Source organism: Trachypithecus francoisi, unplaced genomic scaffold, assembly GCF_009764315.1.
Source record: "Trachypithecus francoisi isolate TF-2019V2 unplaced genomic scaffold, Tfra_2.0 Lachesis_group1, whole genome shotgun sequence".
Taxonomy (NCBI): Eukaryota; Metazoa; Chordata; class Mammalia; order Primates; family Cercopithecidae; genus Trachypithecus; species Trachypithecus francoisi.
In genome coordinates this window covers 177,875,938-177,898,881 of record NW_022681454.1, presented here as the reverse complement: position 1 = coordinate 177,898,881, position 22,944 = coordinate 177,875,938, and the positions used below count along the sequence as shown (strand labels likewise).

Below are 22,944 nucleotides of genomic sequence, written 5' to 3'. Positions count from 1 at the left end.
CCCCTAGTGACTTCCCCTGGTCTCATCAATCAGCTGACTAGTGGGGCTAGGAAGTTCCCGCCTTGGGTCAGCTTTGGTTCTGAGATCTGAAGTTGTGCTGAAGTGCAGACCAGGGGGTCCCAATCACGGGACAAAAGTGAAACAGAGACCAGGAGTCAGGCAGACTGGGACCCTGAAACAAAGAACAGAAAGAAGGGGTGAGGGGAGAGCGAGGACAAACGGCAGCCTCTGCCCCATTCTGACTTGGCTGGCCCACTCAGGATGCCCAGTGACAAGTGTGAGGACACGTCCTCCTTCCCCTGGCTCTGCTTCCGTCTCCCCCGCATCCTCCCGCCCCGTACTCTGCTGTGGGTCCAAGTGCCTGCTCCCTTCCATCTCCCCGCATCCTCCTGCCCCGCACTCTGCTATGGGTCCAAGTGCCTGCTCCCTTCCATCTCCCCGCATCCTCCTGCCCCGTACTCTGCTGTGGGTCCGAGTACCTGCTCCCCTGTAGGAAATGACAAATTAGTGTTAACCATGTTACGTTCTATTATGTATTTTGTACGCATTGACACATACACACACACACGTTTGTCTGAGTAAATGAGAAGTGAGACCATCAGTTAGCAAGGGCTAACCAGTACTGTATTGTACGTCTTAGGGAGAAGCCACAGAACAGAAAAGAAGAATGCCTAGCTGTTGACAATTACTAGAGCAGCATTTTAAAATATACAATCATTTCCAAAGGAAGATTCTAGGCAATTTCAAAGATAAGTGAAGCAGGAACTTTAAAAAGAAAAAAAAAGAACATCAGAAATAAGATAAATAGGGTGTGAAAAAATAAGATTGGCTCTGAAAGATGAGAGTTGACTATCCATGGTGGTTCACACACCTTTACTTACTAATGATAAGGGCTGCAAAACTCATCTTCATGCATCACACCCAGATCCTTAGCAACTCTAGAATGACCCCTCCCCCAAAGCTTCAATGACATGCATAGAAAGTTATTTTATACCTTGCAGATAATAAATACATCAAGAAAAATTTGTTTAAATTTTAGTCAATGACAACAGCAACTACTGCAATAATGATAGCTATCTTGAATTAAGTGCATCCTAGTTCCTGTTTCTAATTCTCCTAATGACTCTGCATCATGGATATTGTTAGTTTTGTTTGTTTGTTTGTTTTGTTGTTGTTTTCTTGTTTTGTTTTGTTTTTTGACACAGAGTCTCACTCTGTCACCCAGGCTGGGATGCGGTGGCACCATCTCAGCTCACTGCAACCTCTGCCTCCTAGGTTCAAGAGATCCTCCTGCCTCAGCCTCCCAAGTAGCTGAGATTACAAGTGCCTGCCACCATGCCCAGCTAATTTTTGTATTTTTAGTAGAGATGGGGTTTCACCATGTTGGCCAGGAGGGTCTTGAACTTCTGACCTCAAGCGATCCACCCGCCTTGGCCTCCCAAAGTGCTGGTATTACAGGCGTGAGCCAGCGCACCCAGCTGTTATTGTTAGTTCTGAAAATAACATACAGCCAAATAAAATGGAACACACATGTGGTTCTGAGCTTCCAAGAAGCTAATCCAAAGAGAACAATCAGTTCCATTAATATAAGTTACAGCATCTATATTCATGAACATATATGTTTCTCTGGAAAATCATAATTGTCCCTGAGTCCTGAGAGACACTGAGATATCTTTTAATGACTCTTTGCGGTTTCCTAGACTAAATATCTTAACCATTTTACTTCTACCCTGGAATTTGCAAATTTTTATTATGAAGACACCATATGTAAAAGTTAAAATTTCTGATTCTACTTTAATATAACATTGGGGCTTTATTTATTTGTTTTCTGAGAAATCCCAAAAACAAGTGCCCATTCTTTCGTTATTGGCTTAAACTTCTTTTTTTTGACATCATTCTATTGTTTGTTGTACTTTCTTGACAACAGAGAATTAAAAACCCCATTCTATATCCTTGTTTCTGCTCTGTGCCAAGGCTATTAATCTCTCACATTCCTATTCGCAAAACTTCTCCCCAAATGGTAAAAGAATGTTATGTTTTGCCCTGAAACCTACACACCCATCCACAGTGCATGCGATGACATTTCAGGGCTGTCTTACACTTCACATCTGTGGCATGGCAAGACTCTCAGCCTGAAAGCAGTCTCTCTGGGTCTGAGTTCAGCTGGCAGATGAGACTGGTTTCTGGTTTAGCCATGATTAGGAAAACAGCTGAGTCAGGACACGGTGATGCTGGGTGACAGCCACTAGAGTCCTGTCCCCCACTCCTTTCTGCCTATAGCCGCCATCCCAGAAACATGGAAGATTCGGTTTCCTTGGTAAAAATGCCCTTCCCCAAAACACACTAACTTTCTACCATCGATTTAAGTCTTGCAGACTTTAAGGCGGCGGCACTAACAGGAAGACTTCATTGAGTTCATCTTTTTCTTAGGATTTCTTAGAGAGGCGTCACTGAAAAAGATAAAGACAGGAACAGATTGTCTTTTTTTTTTTTTTTTTTTTTTGAGATGGAGTCTTGCTCTGTCACCCAGGCTGGAGTGCAGTGGCGGGATCTCGGCTCACTGCAACCTCCACCTTCCAGTTTCAAGTGATTCTCCTGCCTCAGCCTCCCGAGTAGCTGGGACTACAGGTGTCTGCCACCATGCCTGGCTAATTTTTCTATTTTCAGTAGGGACGGGATTTCACCACATTTGCCAGGCTGGTCTTGAACTCCTGACCTTGTGATCCTCCCACCTCAGCCTCCCAAAGTGCTAGGATTACACAGTCATCCAGCGGGATTGCTGACCCTGCCATAGTAAAGCAAGCCCCCTGGCCAGGGGCCCCTAGTTTGCCTCTGCCCCTGCACTCTTTAATAAACCAGCTGGATTTCCAACTGCTGTCAGTCCTTTCTCCAGCCTCCTGTCCTGAAAGGAGAGAAATCTGAAAGTGTTCTTATCCCCATAGGATAAAACAGAAAGAGGTAAAGCACAGGCTGCCTCCACGGGTCCAGCCTGAGCCCGCCACACCAGCCAAGTTCTTTGCTTCAAGGATAGGAAATGGGCCTTCCTCATGGAAGTCCTGCCTGAGACCTGGTCCCTGTCCTCTGGCAAGCCTTTGCCCTGCGTCTTCCCGTCAGGGGATGAAGATCACGCTCTTCCCCAGAGCACGGGAGCCCTGCCCAGGTTGGCTCCACTGGGGTTCTCCGCTGGTCACCCTGCCACTCCCTCTCCCAGGGGCCTGGGGCAGGTTGGGTTGTCACAATGTCGTGGTGGGCCAAGGACACTGAGGAGGCAGGCTTGGTGATGCTAAATTATGGGAGAGTCAGGCACAACACAGCAAAATGCCAAGTGGAGAAGGGCAGTTTGCAGCAGACTCAAGCATACTCTTCTATCCCCAACTGTGAAGGCCGTGTGCGTCAGCCATCATGCGCCTAGCAAACCAGCAGATGTGTGCCGAGTGCCGACTACATGTGATGGCCAATGAAAAGTTCTAATTCCACAGTGGAGAGCCACTGGAAGTCCTTGTCCCCCTCCCGCTCTCCCTGCTAGTGAAGGCACTAGATACTAAATAAACACACATGCCACACCAATAAATCACCATGGTAAGAGCTGTCATGGACACAGAGAGTGCCATGAAAGAGGGTACCGGGGTGGGGGAAACAGGAGCCCGATGTAGATGAGGGGCTGCGGGGGCCTCTCTGAGAAGAGAGCTTGAGGCTGAAACCCAGGGAGGAGTTCTCAGCGGTCAGGCGGGAAGAGGAAGTGCTCTCCAGGCTGAGGGAACGGGCTGCTTGAAGAACCTGAGCCAGGAAAGACCTCTGAGAGTTAGAGGAATGGAAAGAATGGGCCAGGTGGCCAAGTGTGGGGAGCCAGGAGAGGGGACGTGGCAACGAGATGGGGCTGCTTAGGTAAGCAAGGGACCATTGGCCCAGGACTTGGTATTTTTTATCTTAAGACTTGGTATTTTTGTGGCCGGGCATGGTGGCTCACACCTGTAATATCAGCACTTTTGGAGGCCGAGGCAGGAGGATCACCTGAGGTCAGGAGTTTGAGACCAGCCTGGCCAACATGGTGAAACCCCGTCTCTACTAAAAATACAAAAATGAGCCAGGCGTGGTGGTACGTGCCTATATGATCCCAGCTACTTGGGAGGCTGAGGCAGGAGAATCACTTGAACCTGGGAGGCGGAAGTTTCCGTGAGCTAAGATTGCGGCACTGCACTCCAGCCTAGGCAACAGAGTGAGATTCCATCTCATGATAAAAAAACAAAAAACTAGGTATTTTTTTATCTTAAGTTCAATGGGAAACCACAGGGAATTTTTCCAGGGTAGGATCATGGTCCATTATCTCAGGGCAATGTAATTCACAGCTCATGGGAAGAACAGAGTCAAAGATCTGAGGTCATGAGCAGTTCCATGAAAATTCTTACACTGACCTGCTAAACAGACTGTCAGTGTGATTTCACCCACCTTTAATTAGTAATACTGGTTGCTGTGAACAACAATCTTAATTTTTCATACCTGAATCATTGTAGACTTTGGAAAGAGCTCCCTATGGCCCTCCCAAAAGTTTCAATGACATATACATCAAGTTATTTTTTATTTTGCACATAATAAATATATGGGGATTTTTTAAAATTTTGGTCAGTAACAACCACAACAGTAGTGGCTATCTGGAATTAGGTACCTCCTCAGTTCACTCTCTCTGCATTGTGGATACTGCGATCCCAATTTTACTGAGTTAATGGCGGCTCAGCATTTTAGGTGCCATGCCTATGGTTACAAATCTCTGAGCAACAAACCCAGGACTTGAATTCCAGTCTAGCCATGAAGCACACAGTCCCATCCAGTTCTTCTAAGATGTTCCAAACATTTCATCAGAATGTTCAATGTGTTTCTGACCTCGTGTTTCCCAGTTACAGACTCACCCTTCTGGCTTCTGTGGGGTCTAGAGCTAGGTCTCAGCTCCTTCCCACTTGCAGAAACAGAAGTTCTACCATTGTCCTTTTAAATTTTTTTGCTCATACTGCAAAAACCTCTATAGTTGCTCCAAGCCCAATTTACCTCCTTTTCTTCTTCCTTACCCCAACCCCTTTCTTTCTTATCACCAACATGGGTGATTTGCATATACCAGAACCAAAATTTTTCTGGTTGTGAAAACAATTCTTCCATTGCAAAACTTAAGTGTTGGGAATTTGGTGGTCAGGGAGAGGTAACCGAGCTCGCCCAAGTAACTTCAATCAGCCTAATAAATAATCAGTGGAATCCCTGGAATGCCCTCTCTGTGCCAATCCCTCCCTATCCTTCAAAGGCCAAATCAAACTCCATCTCTTCCAGGAAACACTCAAGAGTTGCTAATGTTCTCCAGCTTGGAATTCCGTAAGACCTGATGCTACATTTGTTTATTTGTTTTGGACTCTGCCCTCCTAGAGTGGAAGCTCCCTGAGGACAGGTCTTTGGCATCTTGACCTTTGTTTCCCATCATGAACTTGTACACAGTAGAGTCTCAGTAGATGTTAGTGGGTGGTACTAATTATTAAATATTGAGGCAGTTGATTCCTGACTCTACTTATTGACAGGTTGTTCACTTGGCTGGTGTGTAAATCGGTCACCGTGTAAACCAGTCACCAAGTAAACAGAGAAGAAAGCGAAGTCAGGCTTTCAACCCTGGCTAATTATTAGTAGCCCCAGAAGAGATTCCAACAGGGAAGAGATGTTGAAAGCACGAATTCTCCTCGCATCAGTGGACCCAGAGCTACAGTCCAAGTCTGAGACACAGCCCTGAGGGGCTGATTCCTGCAGCCTCTCCTGGACAGTGTCCATCTTATGCCACCATGCTCATGAAGGTAGGATGGGGAAAGATTTCCCCAGAGCTTGGTGAAAGATCATAGAACATGGTCCGGACCCCTGCCTGACTTCAGAGAAATGCAGCAAATTCAGGCCCAAGCTTCTAAAGGAGGCCAATATTTTTCTCCAGAGGAGAGACTTATTTTGAAAACTGGAAAAGGATATGAAATGCCAGGCTCAATTCTAAAGCCTGTGGTTGAACGGCTGTGAGGCCTGGACCCAAAATATCTGGGGAAATCAAGACAATCTGGAAAACGTGGCTTCGGAGCTTTAGTGGCAGCTTGTGTGGTATTGTCCAGGCCTGCCTGAGCTTCAGGAAGTCAGCTGTGGGGCGGGAAGCTGCATGCGTTCTGGTGGTGACCAGGGCGGTCTGTGTGAGCTGCGTGGGAGCATAGGCATCCCTTCTCGGCCTGGCTGCACTGCAATCCACGTGATTCGGAAAAAAAAAAGAGAAGAAGAAAGAAACCCCATCCGCGGAGTGGTTTTCTCCAGCGCCTCGCTCCACTCCGAGAACGTCTGCGTCTCTGATCCCTGCTGACTTTGTGCCTGCATTTCCCATTTCGAGGATCAAGCAGTGTGTGGCCAGAGGCTCTCTAGGGTCAGGCCAGGGGTCTGCTGCCTGAGCAATTCCATTCTGTTTTAGGAAGATAGAGAAAGGGAAATGGTTAGAGGAACATGTCTTTGGAGCAGCACGCGGCAAACACATCTCAAAGGCTCATAACCACCACTCCCACAGGCTCCAAAGAGTCCTGCTGGCTGGAAGCCTCTTTGCAGGACAATTTAAAATAGCAATGCCACAAAATCCGAGAAAGCGTGGTTTATAATAGAAACCATATCTCGACCTTCACACTAGCAGCAAAACCATCCAAGCCAGCCAAACTGTCATCATTCCACCAGAGTTTTCACTGAAGCCACCCATGGCTTGAACATTATTGGTGACTTTTCTTAGACTGGGAGGATGTCAGAAGTGTATTGTATTTCCAGGGAGGTGGGAGGCTTCTGTTACAACCATGTCCTAGAAGAAAAATGTGGATTTTTATTAGGCCTCTAATACACCTTAGATAGGTTTCACCTTTTATTTTAATCTGACCAGATTTCAACGCTGTCCCCCAGTTTCCTGGAGACCTGTTGTGATGCCTCAAGGGAGAAAGGGAAGAACTTGGGTCCCTAACCCCACCTTCATGAGAATGATACTTTCAGTAGTTGAAAGGAGACACGATAGTTAAAAATGTGTAACAACCAGCACCCCTTGGGTGCTAGCCATTGAGAATGAAGCACCTGTTGGAGCAGCTGGACGGCCGCCCTGACTCCTGCCTGTTGGAAAGCAGCCCTGTGCCAGCTGATCCTGTGCCTAATTCTGTGGTCCCTTGAAGCCCTTTGAACTTTGCAAGAGGGAGGGCCCATTTTGCTATGCCCAGGGCCACACAAAGGGAGATGAGGCACAGTATCTGATCTCAGGCACTTCTCAGAAAAGGACAATCATCCTTTTACATGGCCCATGGCAGATGCCAGGTGAGCAGCTTCCAGGGGTTCCCATGCCTGACTGCATATCCTGACCACCTGGGGGACATTCAGAAGAGATTCCTCAACTCCTCCTGACCTGCTGAATGCAAATATCCAGGAGCCAGGTCCAGGCCAAGCTCAGGGTGGTCCTTGTGCAGCCAGCATGGGATGCACTGGTGTGGATGGTGAGCAGCCTGGTTTCCAGCAGGGAGTGACGCTGTGGCCCCTGTGGGAAGAAGGCCAGAGAGGCAGCACCAGGCAGCACAGGAGGGAACAGACAAGGCCCTGCAACGGCACCTCTACTCTGGGTGGGATGCCAGGGAAGACAAGATTTCAACTCTCCCGCCACCTTGAGAGGAGTCATTTAGGGATGTAGGACACAGCTGGAGGCTGGACGTTGGGCAGCTGTTGGCCACCAGCTTCCTCTGCTATTCTTCCTGGCTTTGCAATCATTCTCCTATATATGGTAGAGAGAGACAGGAAGGAATGGGTGAGAAATATATATGCTCATGTATTCCAAAAATGCATCATGAAAAGACAAGTAAATGCGCCTAGAGTTTGCCAAAGCCACACCTTGCCCATGTGCAACAGCAAATAATGAACATGGACCACTCGGTGCTCCCCACCTCTTCCTGTCCCTCCACCCCTCTCTCTGCCTGCACCTTCATTCCCAGCGCAGCCTCGCATTTCTGGGTGTGCTCCCCAGACAGCACAGCTCAGCACAGCACACAAAGGGATCCTACAATGCTGAATGCAAACGGATGGGCCCTGGCAAGTGTAGAACACACTGTATTTACTGGGTTTCTGATTTGGAGGTAAAGCGCGAGTGTTGCATTTTCTTTTCATTTTAATGCTAAGGATGATTAAGACAAAGGCCTGGTCTAGAAATTATAACCCTTATCTCATAATTATTCCTTGGCTACCCAAATTAATGCAAGCATATAACAGGCATTATCACGGGGAGCTGGCGATGGAGTGCAGGCACCCAAATAGAATGCAGGCACCCGCATGAAACTGCCCAAGCCTGAAGGCAACCGCTCAGCCGCTTCTCACTGCACTTCCTGGTGTGGGGCGATTTATTTCTGGTTCCTTCCTGTTAGAAATGATTAATTGGTTGAGGGGCTCATCAAGGAGGGTCCTGGCATTGCTGTCTACCCCTGTCTAGAGGAGGGGTCCTGGAGAGCACTGGGAAGCACTGAGCACATCACCGTGGGTGAAGATGTTATCTAAATTCCTAATATAGTGCTGACTGTACAGTGGCCAACTTGTCCTGGTTCACTTGGGACTGTCCTGGTTTTCAAATTGAAAGTCTTGCATCCCTAAAACTCTCTCAGTTACAAACCAGGAGAGTTGATCACCCTGTTTAGTTGCCACAACCCCGCTAGCAAAACAACCCAGTTCCTCTCCCCTTCCAGCTCTGCCAGCCGTCTCTCTCTGATGGCAGCTTTCTTTCCATCTTTCCCACCTAGGCCATTCAAGGGCTCCCCTGCTCTTGGAGTTCCCAGGATTCTTTCACTGCAGAACCCTTGTAGTGACCCCACCCTCTTTATTTGGACTCCCTGTGTGGACTCTTCATCCTGACTTTTCCTCTCCACCTCCCTACCGCACTGCTACACACACTCACACACACATAGACATTCACACACACACAACACAGACAGACGCACACAAATACACACGTATACACACTCATGCACACACATACATGCTTCAACTCATGCACTCACACACACTCTCATACCCAGGCACATACATACTCATGCACACACACATTCACACACACATGCACACACGTGTTTACATGCATGTAGGACACATGCACACAGCTGCGTCCCCACTGACGGACTTTCCCCACAGCCTCCTCCTGTGTCCCCTCCACTGAAGGCCTCCCTGGGGCCTGAGCCTCCCTCCCTCCTTTAGCCTTGGGCACCCACTCCTGGTACCGACTTACTCTGGAGTCAAGGCCCAGCAGCTGCAACCTCCTTCCTCCCTCACTAAAGCTGAGCTCTGTTAGGGGAAGGAGCCGCCCTCCACCTCTGTGCTCCTGACCCCAGAAACCTAGCCGAGTTCCTGGCATGAATCCAGCGCTCAATGCATGTCTGTGGAACTGAATAAACCAGCCCTGAAATCTTGGGCTTCTCCTACATGCTGGCAAGGACGTTCCACCATCGCCTGGGACTCCTCTCACCTGGGGCCCCCCACTCCTTCTCTGCCTGCATGGAGTGGATTCCCTCCCCAACAGCTGATGAGTTGGGAGCCACTCCCTCCAGCACACGTTGCAGGAGAACCGGGTGCTTCCTGCCACCCTGGGAATTGGCTGCCCACCCTACAGTGGGATCCCACTTAGAGGCCCCCCTGCCTCTGAACACACACACACAAGCCCACGGTCTACCCTTGTTTCTCACCTTCAGCCAGATCCGGAGGGCTGGGTCGCCTCCCTGAATGTCACTAGGTGGCGCTATGTGGCAGTCCCTGGGCCCCGCAGAGGCTGGATGGGGTCAGCAGGCCAACCAGGAGCTTCCGGATCCACAGGTGGGGATTCCCGCTGTGGAGGTGGAGAGGCGTGTGGCAGGCCCTTCTTCGTAGGCCTGGCCTCAGCTGTATGCCCTTGAAAAGATAATGTGGGGTACAAAACAAAGGTGCTAAAAGTCACTGGCAGAGGGAAAAGAAGAAAATCATCGCCACAGCATTGTGAAATGAAGGCTGAGTCCATCACTTAAGCTACACAGTCGCCTGTGCACCTGACCCGCCAGGTGGCTATGATGTTTTCATCAGTAAGAGCAATTGTTTTTCTGGGGCAACTTGTTATTTTAATAAAAATGAGTCAATTTACCTATGACTAGAAAGATCCAAAATTACCTTCAGGGCTGGGGTGTTCATGGCTGCGTGTGTTGATTTGTGGAATCTAGGCCGTCGGGCTTCATCTCTCTTGCTTCTGTTCTTTGTCATGGCACACGCAGACTATGAGGTTCATAATTGGTGAGGTCGTTCATAGCAAAAGAGTTCCACTTCGTGCTTCAGTGCTCACCGCCTTGTAGACTGTGAGAGGGAGAAGCAACACATTAAATTAGCTGACGAGACTAAATTGGGATGTGTTGTGATCATCACCATGGACAGATAAGGAAGAAAAAGAGAAAGTTAGAGATGCAGTAAGTGAAAGAAACCTTCCCATGGAAAAACACGAGCCACAGCTGGAGAAGGAGGGACGAGGGATGCGGGAAACTCAGGAAACGGAGAAACTTGGAAAGCTGCAGTGCGAGGGGGCGATTTATGGGGTGAGAGCAGATGGCTGTGCAATGTGATATGACAGCTAAATAAGCACAAGCAGGCTCAGCCCTCACGACCCACACTGCCCGGCTGCATACGGCCTGGGTGCCTGGCCCCACCACCAGGGGCATCTGCGGACCAGACCGCTGCCACCTATTGAGCACCTATTGTGTGTCAGGGACTTCGCACACAGTCGTGCCATCCCCCACAGACCCTGCAAGGTGGCCAGGGCCAGCAGGGAGACTGCAGCTCACAGACGTGAAATAGCCAAGATCCCAGAGCTAGAAAGTAGCAGCGGGAGTTTAACCCGATTTAACTGCACCAACCCAGTTCCAAAATCCTGTTAGTGCTTTGTGTCTGGTCACACTCTGTGAGTGAGGATGTGAGGTGCAAGGTGACACCTCACTGGCCAGTGTCAGCAGGAGCACTGCAGTGACCTCTGACAGTGCGGAGTGGAAGGGGCCCAGGCACCGGGAGACAGATGACCTGGGTTCCAATCCCAGCCCTGCCTTGCACTAGCTGTGTGGCTCTGACTTAGTCACTTCACCTCTCTGAGCCTTAGTCTCTTCAACTACAACACGGAGGAAATGGTATCATCCCTACTGGGATGTTGTGATGGTTAAGTGGATGTTGGTGTCAGCTCTTGGTGAACTGCTTGGCTCACTAAACATATGATACTGTTACTGGTCTCGAGAGCCAACCTGTACATTGCCGGTAGCTTAGCGGTCTTGATTCTACTCATTCATCACCACCAGCCTGTTCCACCTCCTGCATTTGAAGTAGTAAATATTTGTAATATTGAAACCTGCTTAGCAAGGATGGACCATTCATCCTTGGTGAGGTCTTAGAAGAATGAGTGGCTTCTGTGGTGCATGACTAGGCTTGCGCCCAGCTGGCTGCAGCCTCCATAGGACTTGCAAAGCCTTCTCTCAGTCCTCTATTTCATAGCAAGTGAGCAGCTGTAGTCTAAGAAAATTTGGTTCTGAAGAAAAGAAGGGTGATGGGAAGTGATGGTTCTGGAACCCCTCCCAAAGGAAGAGTGGTTGAGGGAAATTAAGATCTGCAAAGCCTGGAAAAGGGGAGCAAAGGTGCCATCTTCCAGTGTGCTCATTAACGGAGGAGAGGAGGCTGGCTTGGAGTTGCTCCCAAGGTCAGGGCTAGGAGGAAGACGGGCAGGGTGGGCTGCATGGGAAAGGGCATTGGGATGTGCTGAGGCTGGGCTCCAGCTGCTTTGCTAGGAAATGTGATTAGATAGATAATGTTTCCCAACAATTCTCCGTCAGCTGGATATCCCGCCATTCAGTTCAATGCTGACAACAATACTTGGAGTTAGAGTGGGCCTCACAGGTCAAGGGGCTCCGTCCCACAAGGCAGCCCCCACTCAGATGCCAGCCACAAGTCCCAGGTCCCCAGGATGCCGGCACCTGTGTTTGATTTGGCTACATTCGAGGGGTCACCCTTCAGGTTTGATCATTCACTAGGACAAATCACTGAACTCAGGAAAGCACACTACATTTAAGATGACTGTTTTATTGGAATGGATGGCCCTTAGGGAGACACCACATCGAGAGGCCCGTGGGAGAGAAAGCATGGGAAGTGAGGCACACAGAGCTTCCACTCCCCAGGGGCTCCGGAACCGCACGCCCTGTGGGCTTCACATGGGGCTTCATTGAGCAGACACGAGTGAGGAAATCATGGGTCAGGTGATTGGACTCAGTCTCCAACCCCTCTCCCCTCCTCTGATCTGGTTCCTCTGGTGGCCAGCCTCCACCCTGAAGCTGTCTAGCCCCCAACCCCAGGACCCCTCTCAGTAGCATTAATTCAGGTGTGGGAGAAAATAGCTCCTTTTGAATGAAAAGCCAAAGACATTCTTATCACTCAGGAAATTGTACCCCTGGTTTTCAGAGCTCTAGGTTAGAAACCTGGGACAAAGACCAAATACATTTTTTATGACACCACAGATACACTTTAACATCCCTTCTGCCACTAACTTACTATATTTAGTGGCTCTAAAACTGATTACGGAACACAATTCAGCCCCATGTAGGAAAACATCTTGTTAACCAGAGCACTTAGCAATTGAATAGGCTGCTGCCCAAGGTCTGAGCCGCCTGGAGCAGGAAGAGTGGCAGTGGAGGCTGGGTGGCTCAGTCAGTGTGCAGAGGAGGAAAGCGCCCCCAGCTGGAGTGGCAGCGTGGAGCAGATGCCCGCTCAGCGCCACTCAGGACTCAGAGTCACGTGTCTGCCTTGCTTGGTTTCAGAATCGAGAGATGCTTCCGTTTTGGATGAACAGCACCAGCAGACGGGAAGGTTGGCAGCGTGGATGGCACGGCTACGACAACGAGCTCATGGACATGCGGGGCATCTTCCTGGCCTTTGGACCTGGTAGGCGAGGAAATGACCAGATCCTCTCAGACCCCATTCCCAAAGAAGTGTCTGTAAGTGGAGGCTACGGGTGCCAGGAGAGGCTGCAGAGATTTCCTTACAGACCCTCTTTATGAGCCAAGCAGAGCAAACCCAGCCGGTCTCCATGAAACATCTTTTGTTGGCTTCCTTTCAAATGCTTCTTGGGTTTGGCAAATGTAGCCAAATACTTTGCCTCGTAAATTTTAAATCCTGAGTGCAGTGAAGAAAATGTCTTCCACATGTTTGTGATTCATTTTTTACCTAATTCATCAAAATGTTATTTCACAGCTATCTGATGTCCAGGAAAGCTTATCGGACACCAGGTTGCTGACAGCTGTGAGTCTCACAGTTGATGTGATTGCTTCTCAAGGTCTGGCTCTTCCACAGTCCTTCCCACAGCACCCACCTCAGGGAGGCTCATTTAGTTTAGGGCCCAACCAGAAGCTGGGATGTGCTCAAGGGCAGGCGCGGAAATGACCTTGAGCCTGTCTTTGAGAATGAGCCAGAATGACGAGGGATGCCTTGGATGAGAGCAAATTTGCTTTGTCTTCCTTGACCAGATTAATTCCTAGGGCTAGAGGAGAGGAGAGATGGAGAAGGCCTATCTGGTCATTTGATTTAACAGATGGATCCCTGTCAATTCATACTTCGGAAAAGTTTGCCAAACACTCAAGATCTTACTACTACCTGAACACCCTCTTCTCCCAAAAACAAAAATTTAAAAGGGGAAAAAAGCATTCAACAGCCATCAGCCATCAACCAACCAGTTGACTGGTTCATGAGCTATCCTTTCTTAGTACAGTCCCTCCTCCTGTACTAATTTATAAGCAGCTTACCCTGATACCTGTATTCTGAATGCCTTTTTCTAGATGTTGGTCAAAATGTTTCAGCCCCCAAAAGTCCATGTTTGCCTTTCAAATTATAGGTTAGACATCACATTTACAAGCTCTGCTTATCTCTTCAATGTAGTAAGATCAAAGACGTATGTCAGCATCCCTTATTCGGCCTACCACGGTTCACTCTACTTTCCACAAAATCCCTGTTAAGAACTATGAGGTGTCAGTTTCTGCAACCTTCGTGGGTGCCTGAGCTTAGGAAACACATTAGTCCAAATCCCTTTCCACATGTGATCCAGGTTCCCAAGTCCTCAAGGGAGTATTAGAAGCAGTAGCAGCAAATTCGTGGAACACTAACAGGGTTCATGATGTTGGCCTAAGAGAGGGTTCTGAAGATGCTGCCGTTAACCAATAATAGTTATCAGGGGCTCCCTGTCAGCCGAACCCCAGGTCAGACATGCAGAGCCCCAAAGCTAAAGGAATTAGGAATGGAGCACGCTGAGGGTAACTGCTGGATTACATTGGATACATTCCAGGGTCATGGTCTTTCTTTGGGAGAACACTGGTCAGCTAGGCTTTCATTCAAAAGCGTGGCACCCTCCATTCCCAGATGAGGGAAATAGGATCATGAATGCAAAGCAGTTGTCTGGGAAGGACTATATACAAGTGAGAGTCTCAGGAATATATATGTGTGTGTGTGTGTGTGTGTGTGTGTGTGTGTTTCAGTTTCTTGTCACCCAGACTGGAGTGCAGTGGTGTGATCTCAGCTCACGGCAACCTCCACCTCCTGGGTTCAAGCCATTCTCTTGCCTCAGCCACTTGAGTAGCTGGGATTACAGGAGCCCATCACCATGCCTGGCTAATTTTTCTATTTTCAGTAGAGATGGAGTTTCATCATGTTGGCCAGGCTGGTCTCAAACTCCTGACCTCAGGTGATCCACCTGTCTCAGCCTCCCGAAGTGCTGGGATTACAGACGTGAGCCACTGCACCCGGCCGAGTCTCAGGAATATTTTAAAGCAGAACCAAACCTAGCCCCAAACCCCAAATTTCAAACAAGGCACCCAAAGCTGCATTAGCTTAAAGTTAAAATTCAGTGAAGAGATTCTGTCCACTAACAGAGGCCTCCGTCATAGGCTCCTTTAAGACTAAAAGCTCCCAGTCTCTTACAGACAGATAGATGACCCCTGATGAAAATGGACTGGGCTAATTGCAAAATGTTTCCAGGCAGATACAGCGTCCAGAGCCTCCCGCAAACCATCACGTTCTGGCTCCAATTCTCATGAAAGATTAAACAGCTTTACACACTGGCTGTTTACTGAGAAGAAAATTTAAGAGCAAGGCCTTTAATAGCTATCTAGCTGCACTTTGAGATAAAGGTGCATCCCTCCTGATTAACTGTGTGTGCTTCTTGCTTAGGGAGAAAGCTGAGCATCACTGCGGCTGCCCAGACATAGCCTTAGAAGTCAATGAGTCTGGTCCAGCAAAGAGAAAGGGAAGTAATTCTGCAGGAGAGCCTTTCTCTTGTTAATCCCAGTTTCTAATTTGAACGGTCTAATCTTGCCCTGGAGAACTCCACATTCGAGATAAGACAGCAGGAGTGTGAGTCGGTGAGCAGCCTGAGAGCTAGCAAGCCTCACTGGGAAAGCAGCCCCCGGTGGCCAGGCACAGTGTAAGCCTGCAGAACCTCCTCTCTGTAAGAGACACATCTTCTCTAATAACCAAAAAAATGTAAACGTGCGAGGATAACTTGGACTCTTAGTCCATGTCTGAAGTGCCATCTTGAGTTAGTAGAGCCTGTCTGAGTCCTCAGTTGGATCAGGCGTTGTTTTGCTACTCAGGAATTTTCTAAAAGCTTTCTCATTTCAGCCTGGATCATTTCTGCACTGAGCCCAAAGCACTATCCCTGCAGAACAGGAGGCCATGAACTAGATGGGATGGGAAAGAAATCTCAATTCTCCTTTCTGCTTAAATGCACAGAATTTGATTTCATATTTTCAGTATCAAAAGATAATATTTTCTAATATTTTTGTCAGAAGAATTTGATCTCAGTTTTTCCTGTGAAGTGTTAAAGAAGAGGATTTTTGTTTTGTTTTGTTTTTTAGAGACGGTCTCTCTCTGTCATCAAGGCTGGAGTGCCGTGACGTGATGACTCACTTGTAGCCTCTATCTCCTGGGTTCAAGAGATCCTCCTGCCTCAGCCTCCTGAGTAGTTGGGACTACAGGCATACACCACCGCACCTAGCTAATTTTTTTATTTTTGCAGAGTTGAGGTCTTGCTATATTGCCCAGGCTGGTCTTGCGCTCCTCAGCCTCAAGCCATCCTCCTGCCTCAGCCTCCCAAAGTGCTGGGATTACAGGTGTGAGCCATAGTGCCCATCCAGAAGTGGATATTTGAAAGGCTGGGGGACACCTGGGCTTATTATGGTCCACTGCCTCATATGCCCTCCCACGCACACACAGCCAGGCATGGCCCCATGTGGCAGTAGGATTATCACATACAGGTCACATGAGAAGAAGCAGATAGAAGAGCTGCTTCCATATCGCTGGAACAAAACCGTTCCACTGGTTTCTCATGCTGCAGTTGATTCCCCGGATGGGAAGTGTAACTACTATCCTCTTCCGATTGTCTGATTTGCCTCGATACTGAGAGGGGCTGGGATACTGGGGCAGCCCTTCCTTTCTCCTCTCTGGGCAGGTTTTACGTTGTTATTATTACTATTATTATTTATTATTTTGAGATAGAGTCTCGCTCTGTCACCCAGGCTGTAGTGCAATGGCACAATCTTGGCTCACTGCAACCTCCGCCTCCCAGATTCAAGCAACTCTCCTGCTTCAGCCTCCTGAGTAGCTGAGATTACAGACGCCTGCCACCACGCCCGGCTAATTTTTGTAAATTTTGTAGAGACGGGGGTCTCACCATGTTGGCCAGGCTGGTCTTGAACTCCTGACTTCAGGTGATCTGCCCACCTCGGCCTCCCAAAGTGCTGGGATTATAGGCGTGAGCCACCGTGGCTAACCAGGTTTTACATTTCTTAAAACTAATTTTTACTTTGAGGAGAAACTGACCCTTATCCGCCATGCCCCTGAAGAAAAGTGAACCCTCCAAATAATTTACAGAGTGAATATATTCAAACCACAATTGGCCCTTGTCATACATATTTATTAATAATAGCAGTGACCATTTACTGAGTATACACAACGTGCCAGGAATGACGACTTCCTATGCCTGTTTCCTGAGGTCACCCAGCTAGTGTATGCTGGGGGCAGGCTGGTGGTGGAGCCCACACACCTCTTTATATTGCATTCAACTTTAATTCTCCAAAGGGAGCAACACGTGCTACTTGGGCAGTTGCCCTGGATCTAACATACTATGTGGCAGAAGTGTCTATATTTAACCTTTTCCCAATTTATACTTCCAGGATAAATAGAGGAGCAGAATTTGGCGTTGATACCTCTGGAATATATTGCCGTGTGGTGTTTGTTTGCTTTTTAATGGAAGTATTTATGATTATTTAGCGAAGCAGTTATAAAGATTATTTTCTAATATCTTTAAAAACTTGGCTTTACAGGCCCCAAACAACTCATTTCCTTCAAAAGTTGTAGGGGAACTAAAAAGCACAGGGACAGGCCTTTATCAATGGCTCAAATCTCCTCCCTCAATTCAACCTTAACGTAGCATTGGATATTTTGTTGGAAGCTCTGGTTTGGAGCCTAAAAGTGAAGCTTCTTATGTGTATTACTAAAATCTTACATTCACTCTTTAAATGGACAAGTGCTTTGAATTCTATCTCTCATTTGCCCCCTGAAGAGGAGGAGAAATCCCTTGATTGAAATCCCTCCAAAGGCTTGCGGAGTCACCCTCGGTGCCCCTTGCTCATGATGCTGGGCATGGCCACTTTACCTGTGTGTTCTTACCTGACTCTTGAGCTTGGGGCCACTCTGGGCAGAGGCACAGTGGTCTTCTCCATTAGATGTCTGAGAGCCTGCACATGGATCCCTGATTCAGATACCAGTTTGCTCATTTTCCACATGGCTAATTTATTTTATCTCTTGGTAAAATGTTCCCCAAGAGTGTTCCAGTCATCTTCCAAATGTATTTAGGAAACCATCGCCGTGGCTGCTGAGCTAGCCAGCACCGAGAAAACTGCACAGTTTCACATTCCTTCAAGACCTGTGACCTCGATGGGACTACAAAGTGAGAAAACATTCTTGAGTTACCATGTGGCCTCTGCAGTAGACACTGGCACTCTGGCTGTCGTGCGGCCTCTACAGTAGACACTGGCACTCTGGCTATCCTGTGGTCTCTGCAGTAGACACTGGCACTCTGGCTGTTGCGTGGCCTCTGCAGTAGACACTGGCAGTCTGGCTGTCGATCCTGGCTAGATAGATGTTCTGGAAGATGACATAGCATTTAATTTGGTTAAAGGCAAGACAGTCACTCTGTGACCATATAGGCTCTACTGCACTCTGCAGACATGGAGAAGCATCAGATGGCCCGCCCTTCAGCCTCCCCACAGCCTCCCAAAGAAAGTGCTGTTGTCACAAAGAAAGCACAGTTATGCACAAAGAAAGTCTGTTTGCTGATTACCTTTTTTTGAGACAGGATCTCGCTCTCTTGTCCAGGCTGGAGTACAGTGGCACCATCGTGGCTCACTGCAGCCTTGAACTCCTCGGCTTAAGTGATCTGCTTGCCTCAGCCTTCCGAGTAGCTGGGAGCACACCACCATGCCTGGTTTAAAAAAATTTTTTTAGAGATAGAGTCTTGCTCTGTTGCCCAGGCTGGTCTCAAACTCCTGGGCTCAAGCAATCCTCCCTTCTCGCCCTCCCAACTTGCTGAGACTACAGGTGTGAGCCCCCAAGCCTGGCTCTGCTGCTTGTCTTTTAAAGAAATTCATTTCCATGAGCCATAGAAAGCTATTTCCCTTTCTAACCTACAGCCTTCCAGAGACCCTTCTATGTTCACACTCACTAGGCCACATCCCACTGATGGAGCTGATTCCCTAATCTCAATGCCACCTGCAGCCTGAATGTAATTCTTCTTTATTGCGTTCAGCCCACCTCTGCCCCGGAGCTGCCATGACAACTTGTTTGTTTGCCTTTCCCTTTCAGATTTCAAATCCAACTTCAGAGCTGCTCCTATCAGATCGGTGGACGTCTACAACGTCATGTGCAACGTGGTGGGCATCACCCCACTGCCCAACAACGGGTCCTGGTCCAGGGTGATGTGCATGCTGAAAGACGGCACCGGCACCGCCCCGCCTGTCCAGCCCAGCCACTGCGCCCTGGCCCTGATCGTTCTCCTCCTGCTTGCATAACTGATCCTATCGCTTGTCCCAAGAAAAACACCATCAGCAAAGTGGGCCTCCAAAGCTGGATGATTTTCATTTCGTGTGTGAATAATAGCTTCATTAACATAATCAAGGCCATGCACATTGTAAATATATTATTCTTGGATAATTCTATACATAAAAGTTCCTACTTGTTAAAAAAAAAAGATACAAACCTTGTTTTTCCAGAAGGTAGAAAAATCCTAGCTTTCCATTTGTTCAGTTATATGTCATTTTCTCCTTTCTTTTCACATTACTCAGGATGAACTCTCTGAGCGGGGACCTGCTCCTGCAGCAACCAAACTTGGAGTGGACATTGCAGACAGATGCGGCTCTGGGCCCCTCTCTGTCCCACCTTGCACAAAGGAGCCCCTCAGACCAGGCCCTTGTCTGTGCCCTGTCCATACCCAGGAGCCATCCTCAGTGTCTGTGGCCACAATCCTGTACTGTCCCTTCCATCCCCGATAAAAGGAGGTCTACACGAAAGCAAAAGCTACTGTCTATTTCTGACCCAACTCATGGAATTTTTTCATCTTATACTGAGTTCCAGAAAGGACATAACTTAGCATGGATCACCAATCAATCAAAAAATAAAGAAATCACTAAGGATTGGAGAACTCACAGAACAAGGTGAAAGACACGAGTCCCCTCCCAAAGTCTGAGTGCACAAAAATTTCTCCCTTGCCTTGAGGAGCAGAAAAGCTTCTGATGGACATGGGTTTCTGTGAGACTTATCACACATAGTACATCATGGCATGAAGCCTGGCACACAGCAGGCCCTGCTTGTTGATGGACGGATGAATGGCCTGCCTGGCTGCCTGCCCTGCCCATCCACCTGTGCAAAGGCTTCCTCAGACGCTGCCACTCTGTGGCTCCCAATACAGGGTGCAGACAAGAGCAGTCCCTGACATGGTAGTATAGGCTGGGAAAGCGCTGGCTCACTGATGAGAATGTGGAGGCATCAGCAAGGATCTCAGTGGGTTGCTTGGAGAGGTGATGCACTAAGTCTCAGTCCTGGGCACCAGTACTCCTGCAGCATGGCTTGCTTAATGACAGTCTTTGAGTGGCACAGAACTCCAAAGAAAATGGTGCTTGGTGGAGAAAGGAGAGAGCACGATGGAGCAGAATCCCAGTCACTGACCAATTAACTGGTCATTTGATTAGGAAACAGTTTGGCCAAAGTACCACCTTTGAGACCTAAGTTCTTTTGATACCCTTGAGAAGAGCCATGGAGCCTGAGTTGAAATATTTTTAGCGTAGTCATCTGTGTTTGCTCTAGGGGAACTTGTAACACAAGAGATAACTGCCTTTTTACATGGTCATTCATACCTATATACATATATATATATACTTGCATACAGTATTATTGCATTAAAAAATGAGTTTGGGCTGGGCATGGTGGCTCACACCTGTAATCCCAACACTTTCAGAGGCCAAGGAGGGACGAATGAACCTTTGAGGCCAGGAGTTCCAGACTAGCCTGGGCAATACAGGGCGACCCCCATCTCTACAAAACATAAAAGATTTTAAAAAAATTAGCCAGGCATCGTGGCACACACCTGTGGTCTCAGCTACCCGGGAGGCTGAGGCAGGAGAATCACTTGAGCCCAGGAGGTCAAGGCTGCAGTGAGCTTTGATCGCACCACTGCACTCCAGCCTGGGCAACAGAGCAAGACTCCATCCCCCAACGCCCCAAAAAAAGAGAAAGAAAAAAAAAGTTTGCACTAATTGAGGTACATCTGCAAATGAGACTGTTTGTTGGGAAAAGGCAATATGCCAGGTCTCCTCAGGACGATGGAGGCCTCCTATGGTGTGTTCCCTTGAAAACTGAATATCAGCGTTCACCTTGATTCAGGAAGACTGCGTGCTGTCTCCATGCCATGAATCATAAGAGCAAAGGATTACTGCTTAAAAATACTGAATTTACCTTCACAAAAGATTTCTAAGGATTTATGTAATGTGTTTTAAAAGCGTCGGTAAACCATCGGATCAACGGGAAAGAAGGCGACTCTTCAGCCTTTGTTATCCAGCTGAAAACAAATGAGAACTTTCAAAACATCGGCAGTAGTTGTTGAAAAAGACATCTGTTGTTCAGAGTTTCTTTCTCCTTAAAGGACGGTGTTCCAATGAATTCGGTGGAGCCCACTTTCCTCCATTGTGAAGGAAGAAACCCCAAGAGATATTCAGAGGATTAAATTAAAAGTGGATCATCAAACTCAAGAGAGGCATAAACTTTGACATAGTCTTGCATTTTTGTCTTTCCTGAACTCTTCTGCCATTTTCCTCCTTCACTTGTCCTGAAAATCTGCAAGTTACATAATAAAATTTTAGATATTTGTCTGACAAAGTGTAATTACTCAACTGAATAAATGACTGAGAACAAGTTACAAAAGGAATCATGAATCCTGGTAAACAATAAAGAAAATTCAGAAGGGGTAACAAGATGGCGACCGAAACGGTGGAGCTCCATAAGCTGAAGCTTGCTGAACTAAAGCAAGAATGTCTTGCTCGTGGTTTGGAGACCAAGGGAATAAAGCAAGATCTTATCCACAGACTCCAGGCATATCTTGAAGAACATGCTGAAGAGGAGGCAAATGAAGAAGATGTACTGGGAGATGAAACAGAGGAAGAAGAAACAAAGCCCATTGAGCTGCCTGTCAAAGAGGAAGAACCCCCTGAAAAAACTGCTGATGTGGCAGCAGAGAAGAAAGTGGTGAAAATTACATCTGAAATACCACAGACTGAGAGAATGCAGAAGAGGGCCGAACGATTCAATGTACCTGTGAGCTTGGAGAGTAAGAAAGCTGCTCGGGCAGCTAGGTTTGGGATTTCTTCAGTTCCAACAAAAGGTCTGTCATCTGATAACAAACCTATGGTTAACTTGGATAAGCTGAAGGAAAGAGCTCAAAGATTTGGTTTGAATGTCTCTTCAATCTCCAGAAAGTCTGAAGATGATGAGAAACTGAAAAAGAGGAAGGAGCGATTTGGGATTGTCACAAGTTCAGCTGGAACTGGAACCACAGAGGATACAGAGGCAAAGAAGAGGAAAAGAGCAGAGCGCTTTGGGATTGCCTGATGAAAAGTTCTTGATACTTTCTGTTCTCCAGTGTTTTCCATTTCTCTCATTCTTCTTGGTCACATATATGCCTAAATGCACAGTCACGTGCCTACGTCCTGCCTCGCAATGAGGGAGCATGTACCCCAGGTACATCCGTGAACTGCGGCAGCAGTTTGACTTATTGCTGTTTCAGCTTTAAGGTTGTTGTGTTTTTGTTTTTGATTATGTTGCTCGTTAATAAAAAAAAAAAAAATAAAAAATAAAAAAATAAAAAAATAAAAAAAAAAAGAAAATTCAGACACTGAGGGTAAAAAAGAAAACTTTTTACTTAAATAATGCATACATTTTTGATGGCTTAATTATTTGGTGAAAATTTGTTCCCTTTTATTTTTGTTTTAAAATTACATTGTTCTCCTTAGGAAAATTCCACTTTCTCTAAATGTGTTTTTTTCCATAGGAGTAAAATCTGCTAGGAATATGTATAGACACTTTTTCTCCTGGATTACTTTTCGACTTCACTGCTGATTCCAGGACAAAGATAATTGGGTTGGTCTACTGAGGACAAATGAAAGGAATGAGCCTCAGATTAAAGATGAGATGGCTTTTTAATAATCGCCATTCTGACTGGCATGAGATGCTATCTCATTGCAGTTTTGATTTGCATTTCTGTAATGATCAATGATAATGAAGTTTTTTCATAGGCTTGTTGGCTACATGAATGTC

General features: G+C 47.4%; 2 protein-coding genes across 3 annotated transcripts in view; both read left to right on the top strand.

Moving 5' to 3' along the window:
• Nucleotides 1-19,173, top strand: part of ENPP6 (ectonucleotide pyrophosphatase/phosphodiesterase 6) — a 118,441-nt gene extending 99,268 nt beyond the window's left edge. Inside the window, exons 7-8 of one of the 2 annotated variants that reach the window (XM_033215788.1) lie at nt 12,855-12,978; nt 18,946-19,173. In XM_033215788.1, the coding sequence (XP_033071679.1) occupies nt 12,855-12,978; nt 18,946-19,151 (330 nt within the window). In that variant the 3' untranslated portion in view covers nt 19,152-19,173. Of the gene's footprint in view, nt 1-12,854; nt 13,032-18,945 lie in introns of both variants that reach the window. The other variant, XM_033215790.1, reaches the window with a different exon arrangement.
• Nucleotides 19,174-21,599: 2,426 nt separating this feature from the next.
• Nucleotides 21,600-22,474, top strand: LOC117086187 (SAP domain-containing ribonucleoprotein). Its single transcript, XM_033215787.1, has one exon. It carries the CDS (start codon nt 21,607-21,609, stop codon nt 22,237-22,239), a length of 633 nt encoding a protein of 210 aa, XP_033071678.1. The 5' UTR covers nt 21,600-21,606; the 3' UTR covers nt 22,240-22,474.
• Nucleotides 22,475-22,944: the final 470 nt, after the last annotated feature.

Bases quoted from the DNA above. Each gene is read 5' to 3' on its own strand.
- LOC117086187 (XM_033215787.1), top strand. From the start codon at position 21,607: ATGGCGACCGAAACGGTGGAGCTCCATAAGCTGAAGCTTGCTGAACTA.